The sequence below is a fragment of the Myiozetetes cayanensis genome, unplaced genomic scaffold (genome assembly GCF_022539395.1).
Source record: "Myiozetetes cayanensis isolate MyiCay16 unplaced genomic scaffold, myiCay2020 scf13, whole genome shotgun sequence".
Classification (NCBI taxonomy): Eukaryota; Metazoa; Chordata; class Aves; order Passeriformes; family Tyrannidae; genus Myiozetetes; species Myiozetetes cayanensis.
Window position 1 is genome coordinate 15,471,205 of NW_026086937.1, and position 25,189 is coordinate 15,496,393.

A 25,189-nucleotide genomic window follows, 5' to 3' on the forward strand; every position below is an offset into this window, starting at 1 on the left:
AGAGTCAACCATTTTTACTTTTAAGGTAAAAAGCCCCCATCTTGTGTCCAAGAAGCACAAAGGTTTGGAATTCATTGAAGAAGCCTTTACATGAGAGTGTCTGGAAGAAAATAGAAAGAGTATTTATTTAAGCATCAGTTTGAGCAACGTAAGAGTGAGGAGAGAAAGATTTCTAAGGAGTTAACCCTTCACGACTAAGGTGACAAGATGCTTGCAGACTACACTTCCTTTCTCACAACCATCAGAACTGCATGCTAACATGGGCATGTGTGTCTGAAGGTTATCAGCCACAGCGACATAACACTCCTGGGTTTTCATGAGCGTCTGGGCTTTCCCAGCTGGCCACAAAAAGTCACAAAGCCCACACTTCTCTTTTTCTGCAAGTGTTATTGCCTATGAAGTTGGTAGATCCCAAGTACTTTATTAAATTATAATCTAATTGGCTCGGTTTGTTACTTAACTCTTTCTTCACAATTTTAAAAAGGAGTAGGTTGCATTTCCAACATGCAAACCCAAAATAAATGGCTGCTGGGAAAAAGGAAAGTGTCCAATCTGAGGCAGACTATCTGTGTTTATTAGAGACACAGATCTTGGTTTTGAACCTCAGTTTTGCTGGGGCTTTCCTATACCACAAAAATTTTTGAAGATTATGCATCATGAGTCCAGCCAAAGTTTAACCTCATTTATTTTGGCATGGAATGACATTTTTTCATCTGCTTAAGGAAAATTATTTCATATTTCAAATTACGGTCTACGCAATCTGCTCATGGAAGAAAATGATAATGAGAACACGACTCATATTAGTAATCAAAGCAGCTCTCAAAATATGTCAAACTTCCACAATAAAATTTAAAATGTTGCCCATCCAACCTCCATGCATCACTAGGTTCATCACAGTGCTTCTGTCTACGCATGTACACATTAAGCATATTACCGGTGTCAGTGAGAGAATTATTATTTCTGCACTTCAGTGTTACTACACTGCACTTTCAAACATCTCCATGTACAATCTGGTGATTCCACTTGACTCTGCAAGCCCTAAAAGCCATGCTTGCAGAATGCCTTCCATGAGCAGATTTGCAATATAAATGAGTTTGTCACTTCCATTAGTTCTGTGAAAAGAATGAACTCTTCCACCATCTCTGATTTAGGTATTGTAAAATATCTGTAGCTCTTCCCAATATTCAATAGTTAAGCTACATAAAATGCTGCCATCTTGTGTTTAGAGATAAATTAAACATGCAACTTTAAAAATCTGGATTTTGAAAGACAAAAGTGGGATTTACAGTGTCAGCACATTATGTGAAAAAGATTGAAATGAACAAATTATGGAAAAGTGGAAGCTTCACTTAATAATTTAGCTTTTAAAATTTCATCCTTAGAGCAAGTGCTGTGCCCAACACCTCTTGCAGTCAGGTCCAAGGGACTGCACAATTTCCCCAAGCTGATCTGGTGTCTGTTTAACCTGCTTGAGCCACTCAGTCCATGGTGTGAGGGGTCACCAGGGAAAATTAAAAATAGCAAGAGTGGAACAAGCAGAGATTGCTTGCATAGGAAGAATGCTCCTTATGTAAAAAGCTTTGTTGATGCTTCAGGGTACAGAGAACACATAAGACATGTTAAACGCTGTCACTATTGCAATTAACAGCTTGTGCATTCCTTTTGTGAAAAAAGCACGGCCGCTTTGCCATTTGTAAACAAGAATTAGAAATACTTATTTTGACTGCGCTGGGGCTGGCCAGGTTTAGCAAGGCCTGCAGTGTGGTGAGCCTTAAACTAACTGATATTGGGAAGAAATTCTACCCTGTGAGGGTGGCGAGGCCCCGGCACAAGTTATCCAGAGAAGCTGTGGATGCCCCATCCCTTAAGGTGTCCAAGGCCAGGCTGGACAGGGCTCTGAGCAACTTGGTCTAGCAGAAGGTGTCCTTGCCCATGGCAGGGGGTTGGAACTGGATGATCTTTGATGTCCCTTCCCACTCAAATCTATGAACTGAAAAGCTCCGAGGCCTGAGGGAGCAGAACGGACCCAGCAGGTCAGGATGTGCTGATCCCACTGCTCCGTGACCCGCCCCATCCACACGGCGCAGTTCTGATCCAGGGATCCGGGCCTGAGCACAGGGATGCTGCGGTGCGCTGGGACCCCCGCGCCCTTCCCAACAACCCTCACGTTCACGTGTCGCTACTCCATCACAACCCCGGATCTCATTCCCGACGGAGCCCGCGTACCCATCAACTCGGCAGTCCTTGGGCGGCGCGCATCGCTTCGCGTTTGTAGGACATTTATTCTGTCTGCTGCCTGAGCGCCCACTTTCTCGGCGTCACCCAACCCCGCCTCCCGCCAGCCATTTCCCCGCTGTCCCGGAGCGGGGGCCGGCCGGGCTCGGATCCCCTCCCCGTGCCGAGCCCCGCTCTCCCTGAGGGCTCTCCCCGGACCCGCCCCCGCCGCGCAGCCACTGCGGGCCGGGCAGGGCCGCGCACCCCCGCCCACAACATGGCGCTGGCGGCGGCGGCCGAGCGGGGCCGCGGCGGCCTCGGGGTGCTGAGGCGGCTGTGAGTGCGGGCACGGGCCGGGCCGGGGGCGGGAGGGGCCGGCCGGAGCCGCCCACAGCGAGCCCCGAGCTGGGCTGCCCGGGGAGGAAGGGAAGGGCGCTCGGATGGGCGTCTGGGGGTTCTCCGGCGCCCCGGGCTGCCCTGTGGGAAGGTAGACGGGGAAACCCCCGCGGTTTGAAGGGATCGCGGTCGCCGCTGCCGCGGGTGCCGTGATGAAGCTGCCCCGGCGCTCGGGGGCCCGTCCGCAGCCCCTGCTCACCTGCCACACCTGCGTGGCACAAGCTGGGCAAGGGAGGAGTTTGGCAAGTGCGCGAAAATCACTATCTCGTTGTTAAAACTGAGGTTTAGTTGTGTGGTGCCTTTTTGCTTCGACAGCGCTTCAGAGTTGGCTGGGCTTGATCCCAGATTGCAGAGTTGATTTATGTACTAATTAAAACAGCCCCGGGAATTCGCCTTCACAGTTTCATCCAGCCGCTTCACCTTGGCTACGCCTTTTTATTAGCATTAGTCGTTTGAGGTTAAGGTTTCTGAAAGTCTCCACAGCTTTTCTCTCTTGCTGCCTTTCACATTCTTTCTCCTGCACTTTTTCTCTATAGAAACATCTCCTATTGCCATTTTGAGCTTTTCTATTTTTTTGTTGTCCACATCTTCTTTCCCAAAATACTTTAAGTTGGCTTCTCTAGTAAATGCCAGATGTTGGCTGTTCTGCCCACTAAAAGACTTCTTTAAAGAAAAAAACCTTAAAACCCAATTGTTTCTCTTTTAATGCTGCTAAAATAGCAAAGGGATAATTTTTATTGTGTCTAAATGAAAGCACAACTTTCCTTGTCGTACCTGAATATGTAAACAGGTGTATCAAAAGCTTCAGAGCTATTTCAGTGCTGTCCTTCTCTCACCTGAAAATAAAACTAGCTCAGTTGCCACTTCTTCATATGCATTTGTAACACTTCTGTGTGCTTATAATTGTACAGGCAATGGAACCAAGTACAAAGATTTGTGAAATGGGCCTCAACGATAGGTATGAAATTTAATTTCTTTGGCTACTAGATTAAACTGCTATGTAATGTGGATGGTTTAACAATTAGTTTTGCGGTATTAGTTGCTGAAGAACTGTAGGGTTTTTTAATAAATATTTATATCTTCATAGTTTTTGAAAAAAGTAGCCTGTAGCTAACTTAGCAGAAATCATCTTTAATATTTAAACAACATTTTGAATAATTTTAGCTGTCATATTTAGGTAAACTGAACTTAATGAAAACTATTTGTTTTTGTGATGTTTTCCTTTGCTGATACAAGTGTTGCAAAGTCTGTGAGAATTGGTTTTTTTAGGCATAATGGCATTTAAACAAAATATAAAAGAGAGTAAAAGATGATTGTTTAAGTGTTGTTTTAGGGTTAAAATTCTTGGATTCTAAAAAGGAAATTTTTAAAAAAAGGCTTAAACACACTTCTCCATAAGGACTCTAAGGAAAGAATTCCAAGAGTAGCATGGAAATGCTTTAGGGTGAAGTTTTGAGTGAAACAACTTCATTGTTGGAAGAAGTGCATAAAAACTATAAATTATGAAAAAAAATCATAATTTTAAAATTACTGTGTTTCCAGGAATTTTTTTAAGGATCTGTTTCTTACTGTGCTTTATCCTTTTACACAGGAGGTCACAGCATAGGGAAGATTCTGATCGCAAACCGAGGAGAAATTGCCTGCAGAGTGATGCGAACGGCGAAGAAAATGGGTGTGAAGTCTGTGGCAGTTTATAGTGAAGCAGACAGAAATTCCATGCACGTAGCAATGGTGAAGTATATTCATTGTGCTTGTGCCTTATGTCCACTCACTGCAGTATTTCCTATTGACAAGTTCCATGTGAAAGCAGATTTGGGTGCTGGTGCAGTTGAGTTTCACCTCTGTGGAGTTACTGCCAAGTTTTCCTTGAATTGGTGAAAAGTTTGCCTGGTCTCTGCCTCAACAATTGACAGCTTTACAGGAAGGGCATTAAATTTTGGCTCTCAAACTCCAGAGTAGCTGGGGGTTAGAGAATGGACTCTGATTTTGGGAAGAAAGTCAGAATTTGTTTCACTCAGCTGAGCCTTTCCATGAGGAGAGGCAGTGATGTAAACTGCTGTGTGCCAGCAGTGTGATACGTAATATAATCATGTCAAAAAACTCAGTTAAATTTGCTAATAAACAGTCTATGTCCTGTGTATTTCTTCTAAAACAGGCAGATGAAGCGTATTGCATTGGTCCAGCACCCTCACAGCAGAGCTACTTGGCCATGGAGAAAATACTGCAGGTGGCCAAGGTCTCAGCAGCACAGGTGAGCAGATCAGGACCTTCCGTTTTCTCTTACTTTCATGTCTTTAGTTCTTTATTTTTACCCATCTTGAGTTTCCTTGACACTACTGAAGTTTCTGAGTTTTCTAAGCTAAACTGATACAAAACTAGGCTGGTAACATTATTCTATTTTAGGCTGTTCATCCAGGTTATGGTTTCCTCTCAGAAAACACAGAGTTTGCAGAGCTGTGCAAGCAACAGGGAATCATCTTCATAGGTCCACCTTCATCTGCTATCAGAGATATGGGTATTAAGAGGTATCTGTTTCTGATTTGTTATGCAATTTACAGCTTGGCAAAGCTAATTTTGTTAACAAATGACCAGTGTCATAATTGTTCTATTTTGACAGTTTTCACTGTGTTTTATTTTTATGGCTTTCTTCAAAGGAATAAACTCCGTGTCTATAGATACGGGATTCCAATAGACACAGACACAGTCGAACTTGTTCAGTTATTAGGATTTCAGTAATTAAATAAGTAATGATTCTGCTTTTCCATAACTGGGGCATTCAGCAGTCAGATTGGATGTTTTGTATATTAGTCAAAAGAGCAGTGGAACAGAAACACCATATCATTGGGGTTATTGTGGCTCATGCAAAATGGGGTGGTAAGTTTAGTTCATCACAGAGGACATTATTCTTAGTTACTTAGATCAAAGAAATGCTTTTAGGGTACGAAGTGTAAATCAAGAATGTGGAAATGAGGTTGTTACTAACACATGAGCTGTATAATAGTAATTTGAGAGAATTAATTTTTTATCACTTCGTAATGTGAGAGTAAATTACCTCTGTAATTTAACAAGCTCTGCATGAGTATTTGAAGTTAGAGTTGTTACACTGTTTGATGTGTGGTGTGAATCCAGCTGTATCATGAAAAGTGTTTTGCCTCTGTACAACTTCAGATATAATTTTGGCAGGATACAGTGTTGTAGTTTGAAAATTTTAGGGTTTGGCCTCTACAATGTGGGTCAAAAGACAGGAAAGAACAGTAGAACTGAACCTTACTCCTGATTTTATGTGGAGGACTTGGAGAAAAAAAAGAAATCCCTGTTTGAAGGATGTGATTAATTACAGTCCAGTCCTGTGTAACCCAACTATGCCAGTAGTCCTGTTGAGGTCTACTGTGGAACTGCTTTCAAGGAGAGAGTTACCACTGGGAACATTTACAGGCTTGGAGCTTAAAGTAAGAAAAAAAATATTATTGCCATTCTAAATATCAAACTGTTCTGTCAAAGCACTTCCAAAGCTATAATGTCTGCTGCTGGCGTTCCTGTTGTTGAAGGTTATCACGGGGAAGATCAATCAGATGAGTGTCTAAAGGAACAGGCCAAGAGAATCGGATACCCAGTGATGATTAAAGCTGTTCGTGGGGGTGGAGGAAAGGTAAGGAGCTCATGTGCTCATCACATGCCATAAAGTGATCATGTCTCAGTGTCTGCAACTGAATATTCTAAAAGAAATCTGAAAACAAAGAAACTGGAAAAGTGCTTTTTGTTAAAATTTGTTATTGATGTCCAGTCTAGCACTAGGAAATCTCATTTCCTTTGGTTGTGCAGTCAGGCAGAAGGTAAGGAGCTGGAATAAACTGGAAGAGTTTTGTTTGTTTCAATGGATCTCCAGGAGTTAACATAAGCAGAAAAGTTGTCCTATGGATTTGTGTGACAGTAGATTACTTAAAATTGTTACTTTGTGATAACTTCTGTTACTTCTTTTGTTACCAGTTTTAAATGCTGTGTAAGAAGTGATTAGAAATACCATTTAAATATTTTTGTCTAGACACTTTTTAAGGTGTGGTGAACTCCCAGTCTAAATCTGATTTTACTCTGAAATGTCTATAAAATGACATGTAGAGAATTTTAATTATTTTCAAAATGGCTGTATTTGTTTTGTAATAAATGAGTTTTTCTTTGCCAAACTTAGAAAATTCCTATCATATCTGAGAATAAAATTGAATTTTGTACTCACCCATATCAATGGAATGATTTATCTATTTTTCACACTTTTTATGGCACTTTCAGGGGGACTTAGAAGGGTTATATTTCTGGAAACTGATACACAGTTTTGGTAAAGTTGAAGAAAGGAGGGAAAAGAGTTATTGTTAAGCTCATTTCTTGCTGTTTGTGTGCATTAAGGGTTTTCATTGTATACCCTATTTTTGGACATTAAGAAAGGCTTTTTTTCTGTATTTCAGGGCATGAGAATTGCTCATTCAGAAAAGGAGTTTCTGGACCAACTAGAATCAGCAAGGAGAGAAGCAAAGAAGTCTTTCAATGATGATGCAATGCTGATTGAGAAATTTGTAGATAATCCAAGGTGAGAAATAGATATTTCAAGATAAACACTGTAATGTTTATTCTATGGTTAAATAAACATAACTGGTTTAGTAGTAGGATGAAAATTGGTCTTGTATGTTTTATTTGCACTATGGCAGTTTGTTAATTGGTTCAAATCTTTTTATAATGTATTGAATTTCTTGTAGTGACTTTGTTTTGAATGATAGGAATTAAAGTACAATTGTTTGGGAGGTATGGCAGTGTGTGAGCTTTCTAAACTTGATTTACATCTAGGAAAAAAAATCACTTTATAATCTTCAACTACAGACCTGAGTCAAGCTGATGTTTCTGCTGCCCTCAGGTGTCCTAAACTAGTTATTTAATCTTGCTTTATTTTGATATTTAAAACAGAAGAATAGTTTTTATCTCATGTCTGGCCTGTGAAACTGAGCTGATTTATTTTTCATAAAGACCTTCTCGCAGATGTCTGTTTGATAATCTGGCACTTTACATCTGTTTTTCTTGAAGCATCACTATAAAGAAAACATTTATTTTAAAGAAACTGAGGGCCTGCTTATGCTGTCAGGTGGGCATGAGAAAAATCTCATTCCTGGGGGGTTTCTTTTGCCAGTATCGAAGGATTGTCACAATGGTGACATATTTTTGTTAGCTTTATACATAGAACAAAATTCTGCCACCCTGTAGTTGTCCTTTGAAGTGGTGTGTTGACATAAACAATGTTATTCCTGAGCTGGGGCTGCTGCTGCCTCTTATGCATTGCTGCACAGTAAATGTGGGGAAATCATCATTATCAAATAACAGTAAAGTGCTTTTACTTTGATAATAATAACTAAGAAAATGGAGGCAGCCATCAGGTATGTACCTTGTTTATCCCCCAGCTTACAGGATTTCAATGCAGTAGCTGGAATTTAGAATCCTGTTTCATTTGGAACATCAAGGAAGTCTAAAACAATTGAAATCTTGCCTAGTGGCAGCCTCACTTCTATATTTTCAGCATTTCTTTGAGGGCAGACACTTAAACCTTTGAGAAGTCCTACTGGAGTGTACTAGATGTCGTGGTTTTGCTTTGGGTCAATTTGCTTTTACCCCCCCCCCCCAATTACTATAAATTGAGAGAAGGTTTATGCAGACAAAAGAGACTGGATTTGGGGAAAAATAGTATGAATGTTTATTACTAGCAAGCTAAAAATTACTAAGGAATTATATCTATAACAACTCTATTTAAGTAAAAAGTGTTACGTATTTACAGAAATACTTCTCCCCCCTTTATATCAGTCCAAGGAGGAGAAGTAGTCTCTTTTTTGATTCTCAGTGCTCCTGCAGCACTCTCGTCGCAGCTGGAATTCTTTCTCTTTCTCTCTTCCTCTGTGTTGGCCTCCAGGGCTGGGCCTACCCCCCTCCTGGGCTAAGACCGGAGGCTGGGGGTTACCCAGGCCCTGAAGCTCTTCTCTTCCATGGACTTGCAAGGGGATACTTGCCTACCATGGATCTTCTTCCATGGGGTTACAGGGGATACTGGCTTGTAAGTCCACCCCTGTTTCCTGTGGAGGTCCCATCCCACGGGAGAACAGTCCTTGATAGACCTCTCTGGCATGGGTCTAGCATGGATTCCACGCATGGATTCCAACATCCTTACTCGAGCTGTTTTCTGTTCCGGTGTGAGGCTCTCAGGGTTACAGATCTCCAGCACTGACAGCATGGATCTCTCACTGAGATCCCAAGCTTACCCGAGCCACCTTTTGCTCCGGTGTAAGGCTCGTCCCTTCAGGGTCATAAATCTTCAACAGGACTGTGCCTCATTTCAGTCCCTCTCATGAAGTCTCGGTTCTCTGGTACATCCACAAGCTCCTCTGTGAGCCGCATGGGGCTCTCCTCACCCCAACAATCTTGTACAGGTGGCAGGGATTACTTTTCAGTCTTTTCCCTGCTGAAGGGAGAGAGCGAAAGGGGGGAGTGATAGGCCCCTCTTCGCACTTCTTTCTCCTGCTGCAGCTCTGGCCTCGAACATTTCGTTATCTCTTTGCTGGAATTCTTTTGCAGCGGTTTCTGTCCAAGTAGTCAGTCCTTCTCTAATTTTTTTTTTTTTTCTTCACTCTCTTACATGAGAGAAAGGGGGCTTCAGTGCTACACCTGCCCCTGGCCCAGGGACGGGGGAGGAGGGGGCCTGGCCTCCACCGGAGGCTTGCTGCCTCTCCTACATGGCTGCCTAATTTCAACTGTGCCACAGCCTTCTCTTCCGTTTTCTTAAATATGTAATTAGCAAAGGTGTTACTGAGAGTTTTAATTGGCTTCTTGTCTGGAAATCCACCTGGACAAAACCATTCTCAGCCCCAGGGGCTGGCTGGCTGGGCAAAACCACGACGCTAGGCCACGTACAAGTTCTGTCTGAGTGAAATCAGTCCCAGGATTGGGGTTTTACTGAAATACATTGAAACATTTATGTTTATGGAACAGGCACGTTGAAGTCCAAGTATTTGGTGACCAGCATGGCAATGCAGTGTATTTGTTTGAAAGAGACTGTAGCGTGCAGAGGAGGCATCAGAAGATCATTGAAGAGGCACCAGGGGTGAGCAGAAAGTTCTTAGTATCTTTTTATGAACTGACATATTTTTAAAGTGATTAAATAATCCCCCATCAAGTTTACTTAGTTGATAGTACTTTATTTGTAATTCTTAGACCTGTTTTAATTTCGCTGCACAAAATGTTCTAATTGAAAAGAGCAACTTTCTCTAGGGAAAGGATTCTCAAGGAAAAATTATATAGATGTCAAATATAGCATTGATAAGCATTTCACTACAGTTGTTATATACTGCAAAATATTCACATATACTGGGTTTACTGTCACCAAACTTAACAGTAATTTATAATTTTTTCTATTATTATTATTTACAGCCAGGAATTAACCCAGAGGTTCGGAAGAGACTTGGAGAAGCCACTGTCAAAGCAGCCAAAGCAGTGAATTATGTGGGAGCAGGTGAGTCTGGGGAGGCTTTTGAACTTCATGGGACTTGAAGTCTCCAGCAAATGGCATCTGCTTGTTCCAGAGTATGACACACATCCCCCAAGTTTTTTGAGGTTCAAGCAAGTAATCACATAGTTAGTTCTGATGTAATTCCAATTTTAAATTAGCATACCTGAGCTCAAGACCAGTGGCAGCTGAAGAATAGGAAGAAAAAATTATGGAGCAGATAATCCAATCAACTTGACTGTTGGAAACTGAGCATTTTGAGTTAGTAACTTTGAAAAATAATTTCAGTTATACAAAGAATAATCCTTTATATTCAAACACCAAAGCCTTTAAAAGAAAAACACAAATCACTGTAAAGTCCACACCATTTCCCAGATGAAAAATAACCTCCCAGAATTATTTGTGACTGTTTTCTCACTGATTTCTTTGGTTACTTATTTTGAAAAAATAACTACACACTCTATAAATACTAACAGTACTTTAGAGAGTCTTGATGCACATTTTAAAGTGCTAATAAAATACAGCTTTTATTGTAGAGGAGAATGGCTACTAAACAGCACAGGCCACATAAATATACAAGGAAACAACCCTTCGGTTTTCAGACCTCAGTTTTGCGACCCTTTTAGATAAATTGTATAGAATTAAATGAAATTTAATGTATCTGATTTGGAAATAATAGTGTTTTCCTGGCATAATTAAATTAAGTGTCTTAGACACTAGTTGGTAAAGTGTCCTTCTCTGCTTCAGGAACAGTGGAATTTATTATGGACTCCCAACATAATTTTTACTTCATGGAGATGAACACCAGACTGCAGGTAGAGCACCCAGTTACAGAGATGATCACTGGCACTGACTTGGTGGAATGGCAACTTAGGGTGAGTGTTAATTGATTTTACAAGTAGGGCTCCTCCTGAGTGGTGAATGGTGCTCTGCGTGTGGGAGAACAGGTGGGTTTCCAGATCCTCCTCTCCTGTTCAGCTCACAGGGTAGAGTTTCCTTTGCTCCAGAGGAACATCTCACACTGCTGTATTTGATGGGAGCATTGTGTAGATGCTCTGAATTTCAACCAAGTCTTCTCCCAATTGTGTAGAGAAAAACCCTTTTTTTTAAAGAGAATGTGGGGACTGGGGTTCTGATCTTTCCCTTTCCATGCTGAAAATTTTCTTAAAACTCAAGTTCAAATATTTCTTTGGCACAAAAATCATTCTTGGATCAGGCAGTATGAGGAAAAGATCTCCACAAAATCATGTATCTGGTATTACACCAGTACAGTCACATTCTAAAAATAAATGTATAGTCGTGTGGACTGGAAGCAGGCAGTGGCAATTTCCTCACACACCCAATTTGCAGAGAGATTGTTCACACATTCAAACAATAACAGCAAGTTTTGGACCTTGGGGAAGTAGAAATGGAAACCAGTTCTGGTTGGGTAAATTCAAAAGTGAGAACAGCAGCCTACATTGAGCTTAAGTAGTGTGAGCTTAAGGGTGGGGAGGTATTTACTGTAATCAGGAAGAAAATTAAAGTGGCAAATGCTGATGCAAGAAAAAGGAACATTTGTCTTCCTGATCTGGGAATGGAAATCAAGCACTGAATGCTGAGTTGGAGCAGGGATCAAACAATACTGGAAGAAAGAGAAAGAAGGTGGAAAGGTGCAATGAATGGTCTTGGCATGTGGCTCAATGAGTTAATAGATAAAAAAATGTCAGTTCTGGGAGAGATTATTTTTGTAAATCTGTGTAGTGACTACTCTTTTTTTGAAGACTAAGTTATAATCTGCTGGCTCTGCTGAAATCCAGAGTTTGGTGGCAAAAGGCCACCAAAAAGGGTGGAAAATCCTTGGCATTACAAAAGAAGATGAAATGTTGCTACAAATTTTTTAATAGGAACATATATTTTCCCATGTAGCTGGAAATTTTGGTAACAAATGGTCTTGTCTCTACTTACCTGCAGCAGGTTTCTTGTTACTATTTTGTCCCCAAAAGCCCAGTTTTATTTCAGTCTCAGACTGGTGTGTTGCTGATCTTTGCTGGTATTCCTGTATTTGCAGCATTAATTCCTCTGAGTAATAAAATGATATTTCCTTTCCCATTAAAGGTTCCCTGTTAGAAATCCCCTTAGAGAAACTTTCCCTTAAATGTACAGGCCCCACAGCACAGAATAATCAACAGTTTGTGCTGGTAGTGCTGGCTGCCAGTAACCCATTTTATCATCTGCTTTTGGAGCAACTTTTATCTAATAAAATCTTGTCTTGGCCAGGCTGTAACTTAATTATTAATTATTTTTTGACATAACCAGTAGAAAAACATTAGACTGGTTTTTTTTCCATTATGTTTCAGCTGTCTAAAATATTAGGCAGTAAATTTACGCAATAATAATTCAAAGTCCTTTGACTGGTGACTTCCACAAAAAAGGAAGGAGTGACTTCAGAATTAGCCTTTTATGACCTACCATTTTTTTTCTCCTTGTGCTTTTTTTTAATGTGCTTTCTAGTCGTTCTTGTTTAGAAGAAAGATATTTAATATTTCATACATCAGCACTCCAGAATATTGATCCTGCATTAAAGAAAAAACCTACTGTTTTCAGGTTGCAGCAGGAGAGAAGATTCCCCTAAAGCAGGAAGAGATCCTGCTCCAGGGCCATGCCTTTGAAGCTAGAATATATGCTGAAGACCCTAATAATAACTTCATGCCAGGAGCTGGGCCATTGTTGCACTTATCCACCCCTCCTGCAGATCGTTTCACCAGGATAGAGACTGGAGTCAGACAAGGTAAAACTGCAGGCTGTGATGTGTAAGAAATAATGAACATCAAAATGTTTTCTTTGTAAGCATTTCCCTCTTTAGCCTACATGAGTTAGCCTGACAGGGTGTTGCTACAAAGACAAATCTGTACAGAATTATTCTTCCTTGTGATTGTCCATGTATTTTTGGCCAATCACTGGCTATTTTATTTACCTTTATTTACCTATATCCATATTGAAGTCCATTGGATCATGCTGCCTCCTCACAATTTATCAATCCTGCATTCTGATTGCAACAAAGAAACCTGGATTTGAGTAGTGTTATGTCTACAAAGTCTGTAGTGAAGTTGTCCTTGAAGTTCAGATGCCGGGTCACATCACCGTGTCCTCGAAGAACTTTAGAGAAATGTGGCCAACTTTCAGAAATGCTTGGGTTGGTGTTTCAGCATTTCTTTTGCTCAAATGTTTTAGGTGATGAGGTTTCTGTTCATTATGACCCGATGATTGCCAAGCTGGTTGTTTGGGCTGAGGATCGGCCAGCGGCGCTGAGGAAGCTGAGATACAGTTTGCACCAATATAATGTAAGTAGAAAGAGCCCAGTGTGTGATTTCAGATCTTGAGCTAACTTTGTCAACACCTGGAGCTAACAAAGTATATATAAAATAAAAAAAAAACAAAAATAAAACAAAAGTGGTTTCTAAGAGGGAGCCTGCATTGCCACTACTGTTTCAAATTCATTATTTGTTTGCAGAAGTTGGTTTTTTTCCTAATTTGCAGACTGTTTTTATAAGTGATGTGGGTAGAAATAAGTGTGAAGTCCAGTTTTACAGAGATTTTTAAGTTTGTGATCCCTTCAGCTGGATGATGCACCTGAGGCTTTGTAGAAGAGTAAGGCTAACCAGCATTTTCAATTGTAGTGTGAGCTCTCTCAAACTTAAAGGAGTGGAATTTGCATCAGTGTTTGCTTGTAATTTCTAATTTATAAAAATAACTAAATTTTTAGACTATATGTGTGGTAAAGAAATATGCTGTCAATTCCTTTTAGGAAACTTTCCCTTCCCCCCCTATAAAAACTACAGGTATTGTATCTTTCCAAAAGCGGAATTCAGAAGGTTTGACTTGACACAAGACAGTTTGTGCAGTTTTATTTTTAATAGTTTTTTTGTTTGTGCAGAATTAATTTACACTTCTAAACCAACAACATGAATGTGACTGAGGTACTGAAAATATTGGGCCCCTTATTGTTTTAGCTACAAATGAAAATTACTTAAAGGGAAAGAGATAAGTTCTGGAAAAACCCAAGAGCTTTTTGTTAGCAGTTCTGTCAGTACATGTCAACAGCATTAACACAGTTACCAGGTTCACTAATTTCTCTAAAATAATTATGTTGTTTGCTTAGGTATTTTGCAGTACAGGAAATGGATAGTATCTAGTAAATTTATAGAGGTCCCTGTTCCCACTTGTTACTATTAAAAGATCAGATATGGGATACTGACACTATTGTAACTCATTTTTCATAAGCAGCACTTGTCAAGTTAGGAATGTTCTGTTACATACTCAGAGCATGCTTTTCTGAAACAGTAGAGTTTTTTCCTAAGTTACCTCCCTCTACTGTTGCTGGGAAACTTTCCTCAAACTTCACAGTGGACCAAGGTGGTTTTGAGAAAAGAGAGTGCTTTTGGCAAAGCGACTCTTTGGGTTTTTTATTTGGCTTGTTGTGTGGTTTTTTTTTCGTTTTCGAGTCATTGGTTTAACTGGTAATAAAACAGAGCAATTGAATGAATTACATTTTATTGCTGAACTTTGGTTTGATGGTGCTATCTGAAAAAAATACCCATCTCTTATCTATACATAAGTTGAGCAGAAAGCTGCATGCTCCCTCATAACTTCAGTTTGCAATATGCTTCTGTTTCTTTACAGATTGTAGGATTAAGCACTAATATTGATTTCTTACTGAGCCTGTCAGGACACCCACAGTTTGAGGCTGGAAACGTGCACACTAATTTCATTCCTCAACACCACGATGAACTATTTCCAACCAAAAAGGCAACTCCGCATGAAGTCATGTGTCAGGCAGCTCTTGGGCTTATACTGAAAGAGAAAATGCTAACAGATGCTTTTAGAGATCAGTCAGAGGGTAAGGATCGTTCTTTTGTTTTATTTTGTGAGCTCATGTGCAATTACTTAATTTGCATGTTCTTTCTTTGACCTACTTTGTGCCTGCTCAGGGCTCTGCATTCTGGCCTGTGTCAGTCAGGTATTCACACAGACTCTGACTCCTGTGAAGGGGCAGACGTGGAATGTATCCCCACTGTAATGTACTTCCCACAGCACTCCAGATAGGCACTATCTGGAAGGCCTTGGGATTCCTAGGCAGTGACACTGTGTGCTCTTTGCTCTTGACAAGCACAAACCGTGACCATCTGCCTGTACTGTTCCTACAGCTGGCCCAAGGTCTTCAGATGTCAAATTGACTCTGCTCAGAGTGGGAGAGGCAGTGAGGTTTGATGGGACCTTCACCTAAGGGTTAATCAGAATCTGCTCTGGTGGAATTGAACTCCCATGCATTCTTGGTCCTGTTCAAGGATGTGTTCCTGGAGAGCAGCCAATGCCCCCCTCTTACTGCTGCTGTTGGTGTCATGTGTTGTGTAGGTTACAGCATCAGCTTATGCAGTGTTGAAGGCTGAGGGATTGTCGCTCTCAGTGACTGCAGTGGCTCCCCAATCTTTTCTGTGCAATGTAAAACCATAAGTATGATGGTAATAAGAGTAGTTGGACAGTGATTTTATGGTGGAAGTTCTGAGTGTTGTGTTTTGTCGAAGCAGAAGGAAAGTAACATGTCTGTGTATTTTGTGTTTTAGATAAATTCTCACCATTTGCATCCAGCACTGGTAGAAGAATAAATATATGTTATACTAGAAAACTGTCTCTGCTGGATGGGGAAAACAGTAAGTTAATAAGAAAGTGTGTGGAGGGAAGGGAGGCACTTGATGGATAAAATTATTTCAACTGATGCTTGAAAATTCAGACTAAGAAACAGCAAATAGAGCCAGCATGAATTTTATGCAATTTAAGCTGAGAATTCACAGAAATCCATGCTTAATCCACACTGTTAGATCTTGAGGAGATGTAAACCAAATTCAAATGACACTATTATTGTTCATCATTTAAATGAATAAGGTTGGCATTTTAAAAAGAGCTGAGTGCCATTGACTTTTTTTTTTCACTTCATTTTGGTGTGAAAGAGCTCAGCACTTCTTCCCATCACAAACCTGTTTTCTGTCCAGATAACACAATACAGATTTCAGAGCATAACTTCAGGTGCTCATCTTTGAAAAACAAATTGCCTCGAATTCAGTATGAAAGCTGCAGTGTCTGCAAAGCTAACCTGAAAATACTTGTTCTTTTCTTAGTGTTGGTAGGTCTTGTTTTTATTAAGGAGCATAAACTAAATATTGTGTCTAGGTCATCATTCTCCAGATACTGTAATTAATCTACTCACATAATACATATTTTGTTTTATTCAACAGTTGTGGATGTAGCTGTAAGTTACAATCAAGATGGGTCGTACAAAATGCAGGTACAAGTCCATTTTTTCAGATATTTCATTAGATAAAAGAATCTGTTTCTTGTAGACTTATCTTAGTATTAACTGTTACTAAAGTTGCTTGGTGATTACAGATACAGGATTCTATTTTTGGCTTACTTGCAGCCATTGCTGTCGACTGTTATTTTAGCCTGAAATTATCTTTGCTACATGCTGGATTGGCATGGAAGAGCTACTAAAATACTTCTGAAAATAAGGCTAAGAAAAGTGTTTGTATTTTCAGTATTTAAAGGTCTTATTCTTCATTTTCCTCTTCCTTAAATTTGTCTGCCTAAAACATGGTAAATTAGATTTAAATCTGCATTTAAAAAGACTTTTTTTCCACAGGACTTGTGTGCATGAGATGGATCTCCTGTGGGATAAATAAAAGCTTTCTAGAGCATTATCTGTAAGATAACACCTATTTTATTTTGAAGATGGAAATTGAGAAGTGATTACCAAATGGGATGAGGAATCTCCTGGTCAGATAATTGAATGATACCCCATAGAATCAGCTTCTCTGTCTGTGCTGTAGAGCTCCTATAGGATACAGCTCCAGATACTTTAAACACAGATAATTTTGTGTGTGCACATGTGATAGTCTCCAGTTGTGTGGCTTGTGTGGGTTGTGTTTTGCTGAGTGTTAAACATCCTTCTTGCATCACCTGTAGTCCAGTGTTTTTTTCTCTCAGCTTTGTCACCCAGAATGAAAGCATGCTGGAGAATGCAGTCTCTCTGTAGTTCAGCTTCTTGTTCCCAATATTTAGAAAGGGGAAACTGGAATAATAAGTATTTATGAACTGCTTAGACTGTGTAGAGATGAGCCTACCAGAAAGATGATGAGAAAACTACTGTGTTTTCGAGGGTGTAACAGCACCTTGGGTAACTCACACCCTTATTTCTGTGGATACAAAGACTGAGATAACCCATATCCTCCAGTAACACCCAGATTATTTTGGTGTATTAATTACCTATGTGATGCTGCTCAGCTCTTACACTCGAGGCTTGTCTCATGTAAGTCACATCAGCAAAAGTAAAGAGAGGCTGGAAGGGATGTAGGGGCCATTTTTGGGGGGAGTGCAGCGGGGAGAATGTGGACTGCTAGGGAAGAAGCAACAATGGGGGTTGAGATGGCAATGGAGAGAAGCTGGAGATAAAGGATGGAGAAACATAACTGGGAGCTGATTACGAGGAAGATGTTGCCTCTGCAGTGTTACAAAACCTGTGCTAAGGCCAAGCAAACAGAGCAGGTTGCTGGGCCGTGGATGTGGCAAAGCACTCGGTGCTTCCAAGGGTGTTGCCCTGCTTGTGCCCCTGCTCAGGATACTCATCAAGCAAATGATTTTCCTCTCAGGGATAAATATCAGATCAACAGTATCCTTTCAGTGCATGTTTTCAGTGGGAGGACAGTATGTAACTATATAATAAAAAATGAGTTTTATTTCAACTCCTACCACCCTGAAAGACCAGCAAGTCTCTGATTCTTTGCTAGTAGACTTTGCTGATGGTAGACTTAGAAGGAAACACATCAGTTAAATGTAATGCACTTATGTTTGTGTTCTTGCAGTCTTTGTATGCTGAGGTTGTGGCAGAGGTGCAGTTTCCACTGATGTAGATGAAGGGTTACTCACAAATACTTTTCCATCTGATCTTTCTTTTGCAGTTTTGGTGTCTAATTGACACTGTTTCCATTACTGCTCTGCTCCTTTGTAGGTTTACTGACTGTGTTCTTGTATTGCAAGCTTCCAAGGCAGAGGAAGTTACCTGTCTTTTGGAAAGCATCGTGGAGCATGATGTCAGCTGAGCAGTATGGATTTTCAGTTTGAAGAAAGTCAAGATGCTACAACGGATCCAAAATATTGGATTTTAGTAGCATCACTAAACTGAATATTCTGGGGTTTTTTTTTGCTCTTCTTGAGAATTAGTGTATCTTTGTTTAGGATAAAAACTGTCCTAGGGGAACAATTTTCTAAGCTGTTTGTATTGGATACAGAATACAGTCTCTTAACTGAAAAATAAAGGATACACAAGATTTTAAAATATTTTTTCTTTTAATTCCAAAGTTGTCTATGAAGAATCACAGGTTATGAGTGTACAGATGCTGTCTCTTGGTTTTACTGGTCATGAAGGGTTAACCTTTGTCCTTATAAAAGCATTTAACTTTCAGATTCAAGATAAAACGTTCCTGATTTCTGGGGAGATGCTGAATGAAGGTGATTCACTTTACTTGAGGTCTTCAGTAAATGGAACAGTGTGTAAGGCCAAATTGGTCATTTTGGACAACACCATTTATCTCTTCTTTCCGGTAAAGTCCCTTTCTTTATTATCACAAGTTTAAAGTTTCAGAATTTCATCCATGAAAATGAGGAATATGAATTGCAAGAGAATGTGAATCATAATTTCAGTTTCTTACTTGGACCTGTAATGTTTTGATACTTGCTGGATTTATAGGTCTAATTAGAAGTTAGCTGCTTATGGTCCATGTGTGAGAAAATTAACTTTTAGAAAGATAAAATACAGTGAGGTGAATTGCAAACGATGGCTTAGGAGGGGCGAACACAAAATATTTAAATTGTCAGGTATTTAAGTTTGTCATAGAACAGTAGCAATTAGTTCAAACTGACAATTATTTGAAAGTGCTTGTAACTTATTTTAATTTCATTTTTTTAAATTATATGACAAGAAATAAATTGATACTGGTCTGAGGAAAGATAACTTCAGCTAATATTAAAAGAATGGACTTATGAACAAACATGGCATTATATCTGTTGCATATATGCAAATGGCATTTGAAAGAAGATGTACCCTAATTTCCATTATTAGGCTGGTAGTTTTTTATTTGCAGGTAAAAAGATTGCAAGGCCCTAAAGCAACTCAATAAAAATGTAATCTAAATAAGTAAATTATGATGTGTTAGTTTCAGTATTAACCTCTAGCCCTGAGCCCCTTAAGACTTTCTGCAGAATGCAGTGAAAACTTTGCTGCTCCAGTGGTGAGGACAAAGAAACTCCTGCTGGAAAGGCAAAGCTCAGTTCTCCTGTGGCATCACAGTGGAGTCAGAGGGGGGGGATTTAGGAGAAATCACAGCAGTTTTAGGGCATGGATAGGGTGTGGGGGAGAATGAGTCTTTGGGAAACTCTGGGCACCAGGTGTGAGAGCACTTACGGGATTTGAATAAGGGTGAGAATTTTTCACTGAGTTAGCACTGAATTCATGTTATGGTAAATGGTGAAGCTCTCCTTGGCAAGGCAGATGCCAGTGTCTCTCTTCCTTGTTGCACAACCTGCCTGCCCCTCGTGCCAGCAGCCTTTATACATTTCCTAAAACCTTCTGCACTGTTACTGCGTGAATAGGAGAGGTGCAAGGTGTGTTTTGTACCAAGATCCACGTGGAGCTGCTTTTGCACAGGAGTTCCTTCCCTGCTGACCCTTAGCAGCAGCAGCCTGAGTTTTAAGACCTCAGACATTGGCAGAGCTGCTGACAATCCTCCTGCTGCCATGACCCCAGGGCTCTGCCAGCCTCAGAGCAAGGCTGGATCCGTTTGTTCCTGTGTGTCAGAACATGTGCTGGTGGTGGGATTTTATGCTGTTCACTCACCTGTCCTGGATTTTCTCCCTGCAGGAAGGCAGTGCTCAGATTGGCCTCCCCGTGCCCAAGTACTTGTCTGCAGTGAGCTCAGGGGGAGAGCAAAGTGGTGCTGTAGCACCCATGACAGGCACAGTGGAAAAGGTAATTATAATAACATGGGTGGGAAGGGAATTCTCCGGTAGATATCCAAGCTCACTCTTCCAGAAATGGGGCTTCTGTACTGCCAGGAAAAAATCAGAGCCTGAAATGCCAGTACTGGATGACTTCTCCTAATTGGAAAAGGCCTTGTTTACTCTGAGTTTTCAGCAGCCACCCAAGAGTTTTTAAGGCTTCCAGTCTTCTTTCTCTAGAGCTCTGGAAGTGCTGAATATTTAACTAATGCTACTGCTTAACTAATTTTTTCTTCTTATTAATTACTTTCTAAGTTGCAGGTCCCTGAAGTGTTAGAGGCTGTTTGATTCATTTCATCTAACAAAAGAGAGAATTAAGAGATGCACTCACCAAAAAAAAAAAAATCCTCAGAAACACCTTTTTGTTAAGCTGTGTGTTAATTTTTTTTTTCAGCTCAGCAAGTCTTGTGTATTTCTCTCTACAGTGACAAAGTTTCCACAGAAAAGAGATTTCCAGGAGAGTTTAGTGGTGAAAGGATTCTGGTAGCAATGAAAAGGCATGAACCCTTTCACAGAGTCGAGTACATCGAACATGGATCTCCTACACTGAGTGAACACTCTGAATCAGTTGGAGTTGAATAACAAGGTGGCTCTGCCATCCTCTGTCTGGGTGTCGTTTTTTAAAAGGCTTTAGGGACTGGCTCCAGGAGAAGGTCCTGCACTTTCTCAAAATAGAAGTGCTTAAGCCAGAAAGGGTCAAATACACATCCTCTCTTCTAGTGTTCCATCTCTGATAGGTAAATGTCTTCCTGCTCGTCCTGGCAGCTGGCACTGAACCTCTGTAGCTCTGACTTCTCTTGAGTGTCATCTAGAGAACTCTCATACCCAGTTCAGCAATAATAAAAATAATATGAGGCTGTTTTGCAAACCCACAATCACTCTGTGGATTGTGCTAGTCAAGGTCCAGCTGATGATTGTTAATGGCATTGACAAGAATGATTTTTTTTTCCAATTTTCTCTTGAATTTAGGTGTTTGTGAAGGCAGGGGATAAGGTTCAGGCTGGAGATCCTCTAATGGTTATGATAGCTATGAAAATGGAGGTAAGTGACATATAAAGGTTTTAATTACTTAGATAATAAAATATGGTCAAAATTTAATAATTTTTGGTTGTATTACTGAAATATGATGTAGCTTGCAGATATCAGTATCACTTCATCTGCTATGAAATTAATGTTGTGTCTGACTAGATTTTAGAGGATTATATTTGCTGTTATTTTACTAACAAATGATGATTATATAATCCATGGAATTCTGCAGCTGTTTTAACATGCATTTGGTGAGCTGTGTCAGGCCTTCTCTCCCCTCCTCTCCTCTGACTTCTCTAGCAGAAGACTGCCCAGGTGTATCTCCTGCTCACTGATTTGATCCAAGCATATGGAATATCTGCAGTTACTTCAGGCAGAAATTTAGCCCAATGGAGACTTTGTAAATATGTGCAGGGTTCTTTGTGTATAATCTTTTTATTGTTCTTATTATTTACATAAAGTTTTACCAAGGGTACACTCAAGACTGTGTAATTGTCCACATGGCATTCAGTGGACCAGCACTTTAGCTGTTTTATCTTGTCACAGAGAAGCCAGACATGAGGCTTAAATGTGAGGCTTTAACATCTGGTATTAGATGTTTTGATACTAGACTAGCCCTGTGGAGAAAAATACCAAGAAACAAAGCTACAGTGGAAAACTAAGCTGGTCCAATAACAACAGACCAGTTTGGGGGTTGGTGTGTAAACCTGCTGTTCCTTCGCTGTCATTAGTGGCTGTGTTTGTATTTCATCTGGATTTTGCCAAATATCTGCTCAGTAAAGACCCCTCCCGGCCAAAAAACCAAAAATATCTGTAGTAAATCTGCAGATTCCTCTTCAGGGAACAAATCTGCTGTGATTAACGTTTTGGATTAAAACTGTATTATTTCTGCTTGGTATTTATTACAATAACAAACACTATTAGTGAAGTAAAATAACGTTCAGCTGTTCATACTTCATATATAACATTATACAGCATTTTTTGTCCCCACTATACTTATCAAATATTCATGAGAAAACTTGAAAATGCATTAGTATAATGTTTTAAAATAAGATTTAAAATAAATATATGTGTCAGAGGAAGAAATTAAATGTTTTTCAGTTCTAATTGCACCAAAGAGTAATATTAGCATTTACTGGAGGGAGAGAGAGAAGGAAAGAAACCAGGTTCTCTGCTGGCTCACTCCTGCTCTGTTTTGTGCAGCACACCATAAGGGCTCCAAAGGCAGGAGTGATAAAAAAGGTTAATTTCCAAGAAGGTGCCCAGGCCAACAGACACGCTCCACTGGTGGAATTCATGGAGGAAGAAGCCAAGTCAAAATAAAATTCAAGGAAGGTGCATTTTATATTTTTATACTTTGCTGATTTTCTCCCAGGAGAAGACTTCTTCATATTTTCAGCAAACTGTTTTGTATGACAGACTGGGGAATTGCTTTCCTCTGCACTTCCTGCATAGTCTGACTGTAAATTATGCTGACTTCAGTGGAATTTGGGTATCACTGTCCTGTAATCGTATTTATAACCTGTGGACCTATGTGATTGCTGTTCAGTGGTTGTGTTTGCCTGTGGAAAGACATTGGACTGGAAACAGATGTGGAACTCTCAAAGGATGGGAGAGGTTAGTAAGGACTGTAAGGGACAGACAGGTTGGGTTCTTCATTCACAGCTGCCTTTTTCCCTGAGATATGACAAGACTGATTTGAAGGAAATCTTAAGGAAGACAATTGTTTATGAATTCATTTTCTGGCAAAATCCCTGATTGTGGCTTATGTTTTTGCCTTAACAGGGAGTTCAGGATTGTTCCTTAGCCCTGAATCCCTCTCAGTCATTTCTGTTACATCTTTTCTTCCCTTTTACCTCAATGAGTAGTGAAAATTTGCATTTCAAGAATTATTTTAATATACCTCAAAACATCTGATGCAAAGCATTTTTCAAATACATTTGCTACACTTACGGAAGTTGGAACATAACTGGTTTCTAAAAATATCATTTGAACTTTAAATATGAAGTAATAATATAAAGATAAGGTTATTTATTACTTGGAAAATGTGCCAAAATAAAATACTTTAAAATCCTCATTGCTGTTCCCATATTGTTCATGTTCTTCTGTGTTACTTATTGGCTGGAGTGAAGTACACCAAAGTCTTTGTAGCAACATGAAATATTACTATGAATAACAGGTTTTTTTTTTTGTATCTGCAGGGTTTCAGAAGGGAAAATTGTTAGGTTTTTTGATATGCAAAGAAAATACTCAGACTAAGCATATACTGATCATTTGCCATAGATTTATTTTAACTTATTTTAAAAGCCCCTCAGAGAAACAGGAAAAGGGAAAGAAAAATATGTTTTAATTGTTGCAAACTTTGAATATATTTTTACCTTTCAGTTAATGTGATGTTCTGGTTGTCATGTGAAATTTTGATATGCCAATTTAATTCAATAATATGGTCTATACTGCAGAAAGGAACACGTCAGATGCTGCAGTGATCCCTAACTTGTAGTCAGATCTGTGCAAGTGGATCCTTACACTTACCTGAAATCTCATTTCTGAATCAATATACAGCATCGTGGGGAGTTCTGTGATCTGCCTCTGTAATTGTGCAGCCTTGCCTGCAGTGCAGAAAAACATTATAAAAAACAATTGGCTCTGGATGGACTGTATATTAAAAGCATACTGTAATACTTTTCAATTTTCCTTGTAATCCTATGGCCACCTAACAAAAAATTACAGTGATCATCTTGCAGAGTATTGCCACAGTGATTTTTATTTACTGCCAAATAAAAATTAAGCTTAACTTTGAATGTTTGTTTTCATTTTTCTCCATTTTGTTCTTTCCTTGGTTGCTTCTGTCCATGCATTAGATTAGAGGGTTTTAAGCAGCTGTTTCTGTATCATCTGATGATGATGACCACAATCTGCAGATCACATTTGGCAGGCAGAAATCCAGACAGTTGTGATGGGCTTCACTGCAGGTAAGGTTAGTGGCTTGTTTTATCTAGAAATTAGATCTGCATTGTAGAAACATGAGCCCCTGCAGCCTGGCATTTATTTTTTTGCTCTCTACACGACAGGGCTGTGTTTCTAGACCTACTTTCCTACACTGAATCTTTACCAAAGCACTGAAACTCCCAGCATGAGGTTCTGTGCCCGCTGAGGCTGCACAGCTTGTGCAGCCAGTGAGACAAGAACATGTTCCCTGGAAGCTGACAAAATGTCCTCCCTGAGGAATGAAGGGAGACAAATAATGTTACCAGTTTTCATTTTCCCCTCACTTCTTTCTTCTACTGAGATTGATTTTGTGTTAATTTCAGAATAAAATCTCTTGCAGAAGTCACTGTCACAGTTTGCACACCTTAGACGTTTTACTGCAATGTGATCTAATTGAACTTAGAGATGCTCAAAGAATTAGTAAAGTCAGGTTTTTCTTGTAACACAGAATGTACAAAGTATTTAGAAATCCTTGGTTTATTACAAATAAATTCTTGTGTAATAAATGTGATCTGCTAAGGAGCACATGATAGTAACAGCTGGAACTAAACTGTTGTCTCTAGAACATTTAGTGGTAGATTAAGAAAGAAGAAAATGTAATTGTTTAAAATCAGTATTTTAGTATTCAAGCTAAAAGGATCATCTCTGCCTGGGATTTGTTATCAATATACCTTTTCAAATCGTGCTGTACTGGATGTTCCAGTAACAATGAATCTGAACTGATTCTACTTGTAATGATTTTCTCTTGCTGCCGTGGGAGAGAGGGGGCCGGGTCACAGAACGTGTAGTTCAGCCACAGTCGACTGTCCCCAGGAAAGAAGGAGGGTGTTGGTGTTCAGACTCAGCTTCTGTGAGACAGGATCAGGGAGTAACACTCTCCATGAGCCTACTGGTCAGCCTGTGGGATCAGGTGTGGGTCATCCTGCCCAGCAGTGTGAATGTTACCAGATC

General features: G+C 39.9%; 1 protein-coding gene across 2 annotated transcripts in view; it reads left to right on the forward strand.

Annotated features, from left to right (window-relative positions):
- Positions 1 to 24,051, forward strand: part of MCCC1 (methylcrotonyl-CoA carboxylase subunit 1) — a 31,673-nt gene extending 7,622 nt beyond the window's left edge. Inside the window, exons 1-19 of one of the 2 annotated variants that reach the window (XM_050308662.1) lie at positions 2,445 to 2,550; positions 3,522 to 3,568; positions 4,202 to 4,341; positions 4,766 to 4,861; positions 5,014 to 5,135; positions 6,112 to 6,259; positions 7,068 to 7,189; positions 9,625 to 9,736; positions 10,063 to 10,144; positions 10,886 to 11,013; positions 12,725 to 12,908; positions 13,352 to 13,461; positions 14,801 to 15,017; positions 15,742 to 15,828; positions 16,411 to 16,460; positions 18,634 to 18,771; positions 20,088 to 20,195; positions 21,194 to 21,265; positions 22,454 to 24,051. In XM_050308662.1, coding sequence (XP_050164619.1) covers positions 2,492 to 2,550; positions 3,522 to 3,568; positions 4,202 to 4,341; positions 4,766 to 4,861; positions 5,014 to 5,135; positions 6,112 to 6,259; positions 7,068 to 7,189; positions 9,625 to 9,736; positions 10,063 to 10,144; positions 10,886 to 11,013; positions 12,725 to 12,908; positions 13,352 to 13,461; positions 14,801 to 15,017; positions 15,742 to 15,828; positions 16,411 to 16,460; positions 18,634 to 18,771; positions 20,088 to 20,195; positions 21,194 to 21,265; positions 22,454 to 22,573 — 2,142 coding nt within the window. In that variant the 5' untranslated portion in view covers positions 2,445 to 2,491 and the 3' untranslated portion in view covers positions 22,574 to 24,051. Of the gene's footprint in view, positions 1 to 2,444; positions 2,551 to 3,521; positions 3,569 to 4,201; positions 4,342 to 4,765; positions 4,862 to 5,013; positions 5,136 to 6,111; positions 6,260 to 7,067; positions 7,190 to 9,624; positions 9,737 to 10,062; positions 10,145 to 10,885; positions 11,014 to 12,724; positions 12,909 to 13,351; positions 13,462 to 14,800; positions 15,018 to 15,741; positions 15,829 to 16,410; positions 16,461 to 18,633; positions 18,772 to 20,087; positions 20,196 to 21,193; positions 21,266 to 22,453 lie in introns of those variants that run through there. The other variant, XM_050308663.1, reaches the window with a different exon arrangement.
- The last annotated feature ends 1,138 nt before the right edge of the window (positions 24,052 to 25,189 follow it).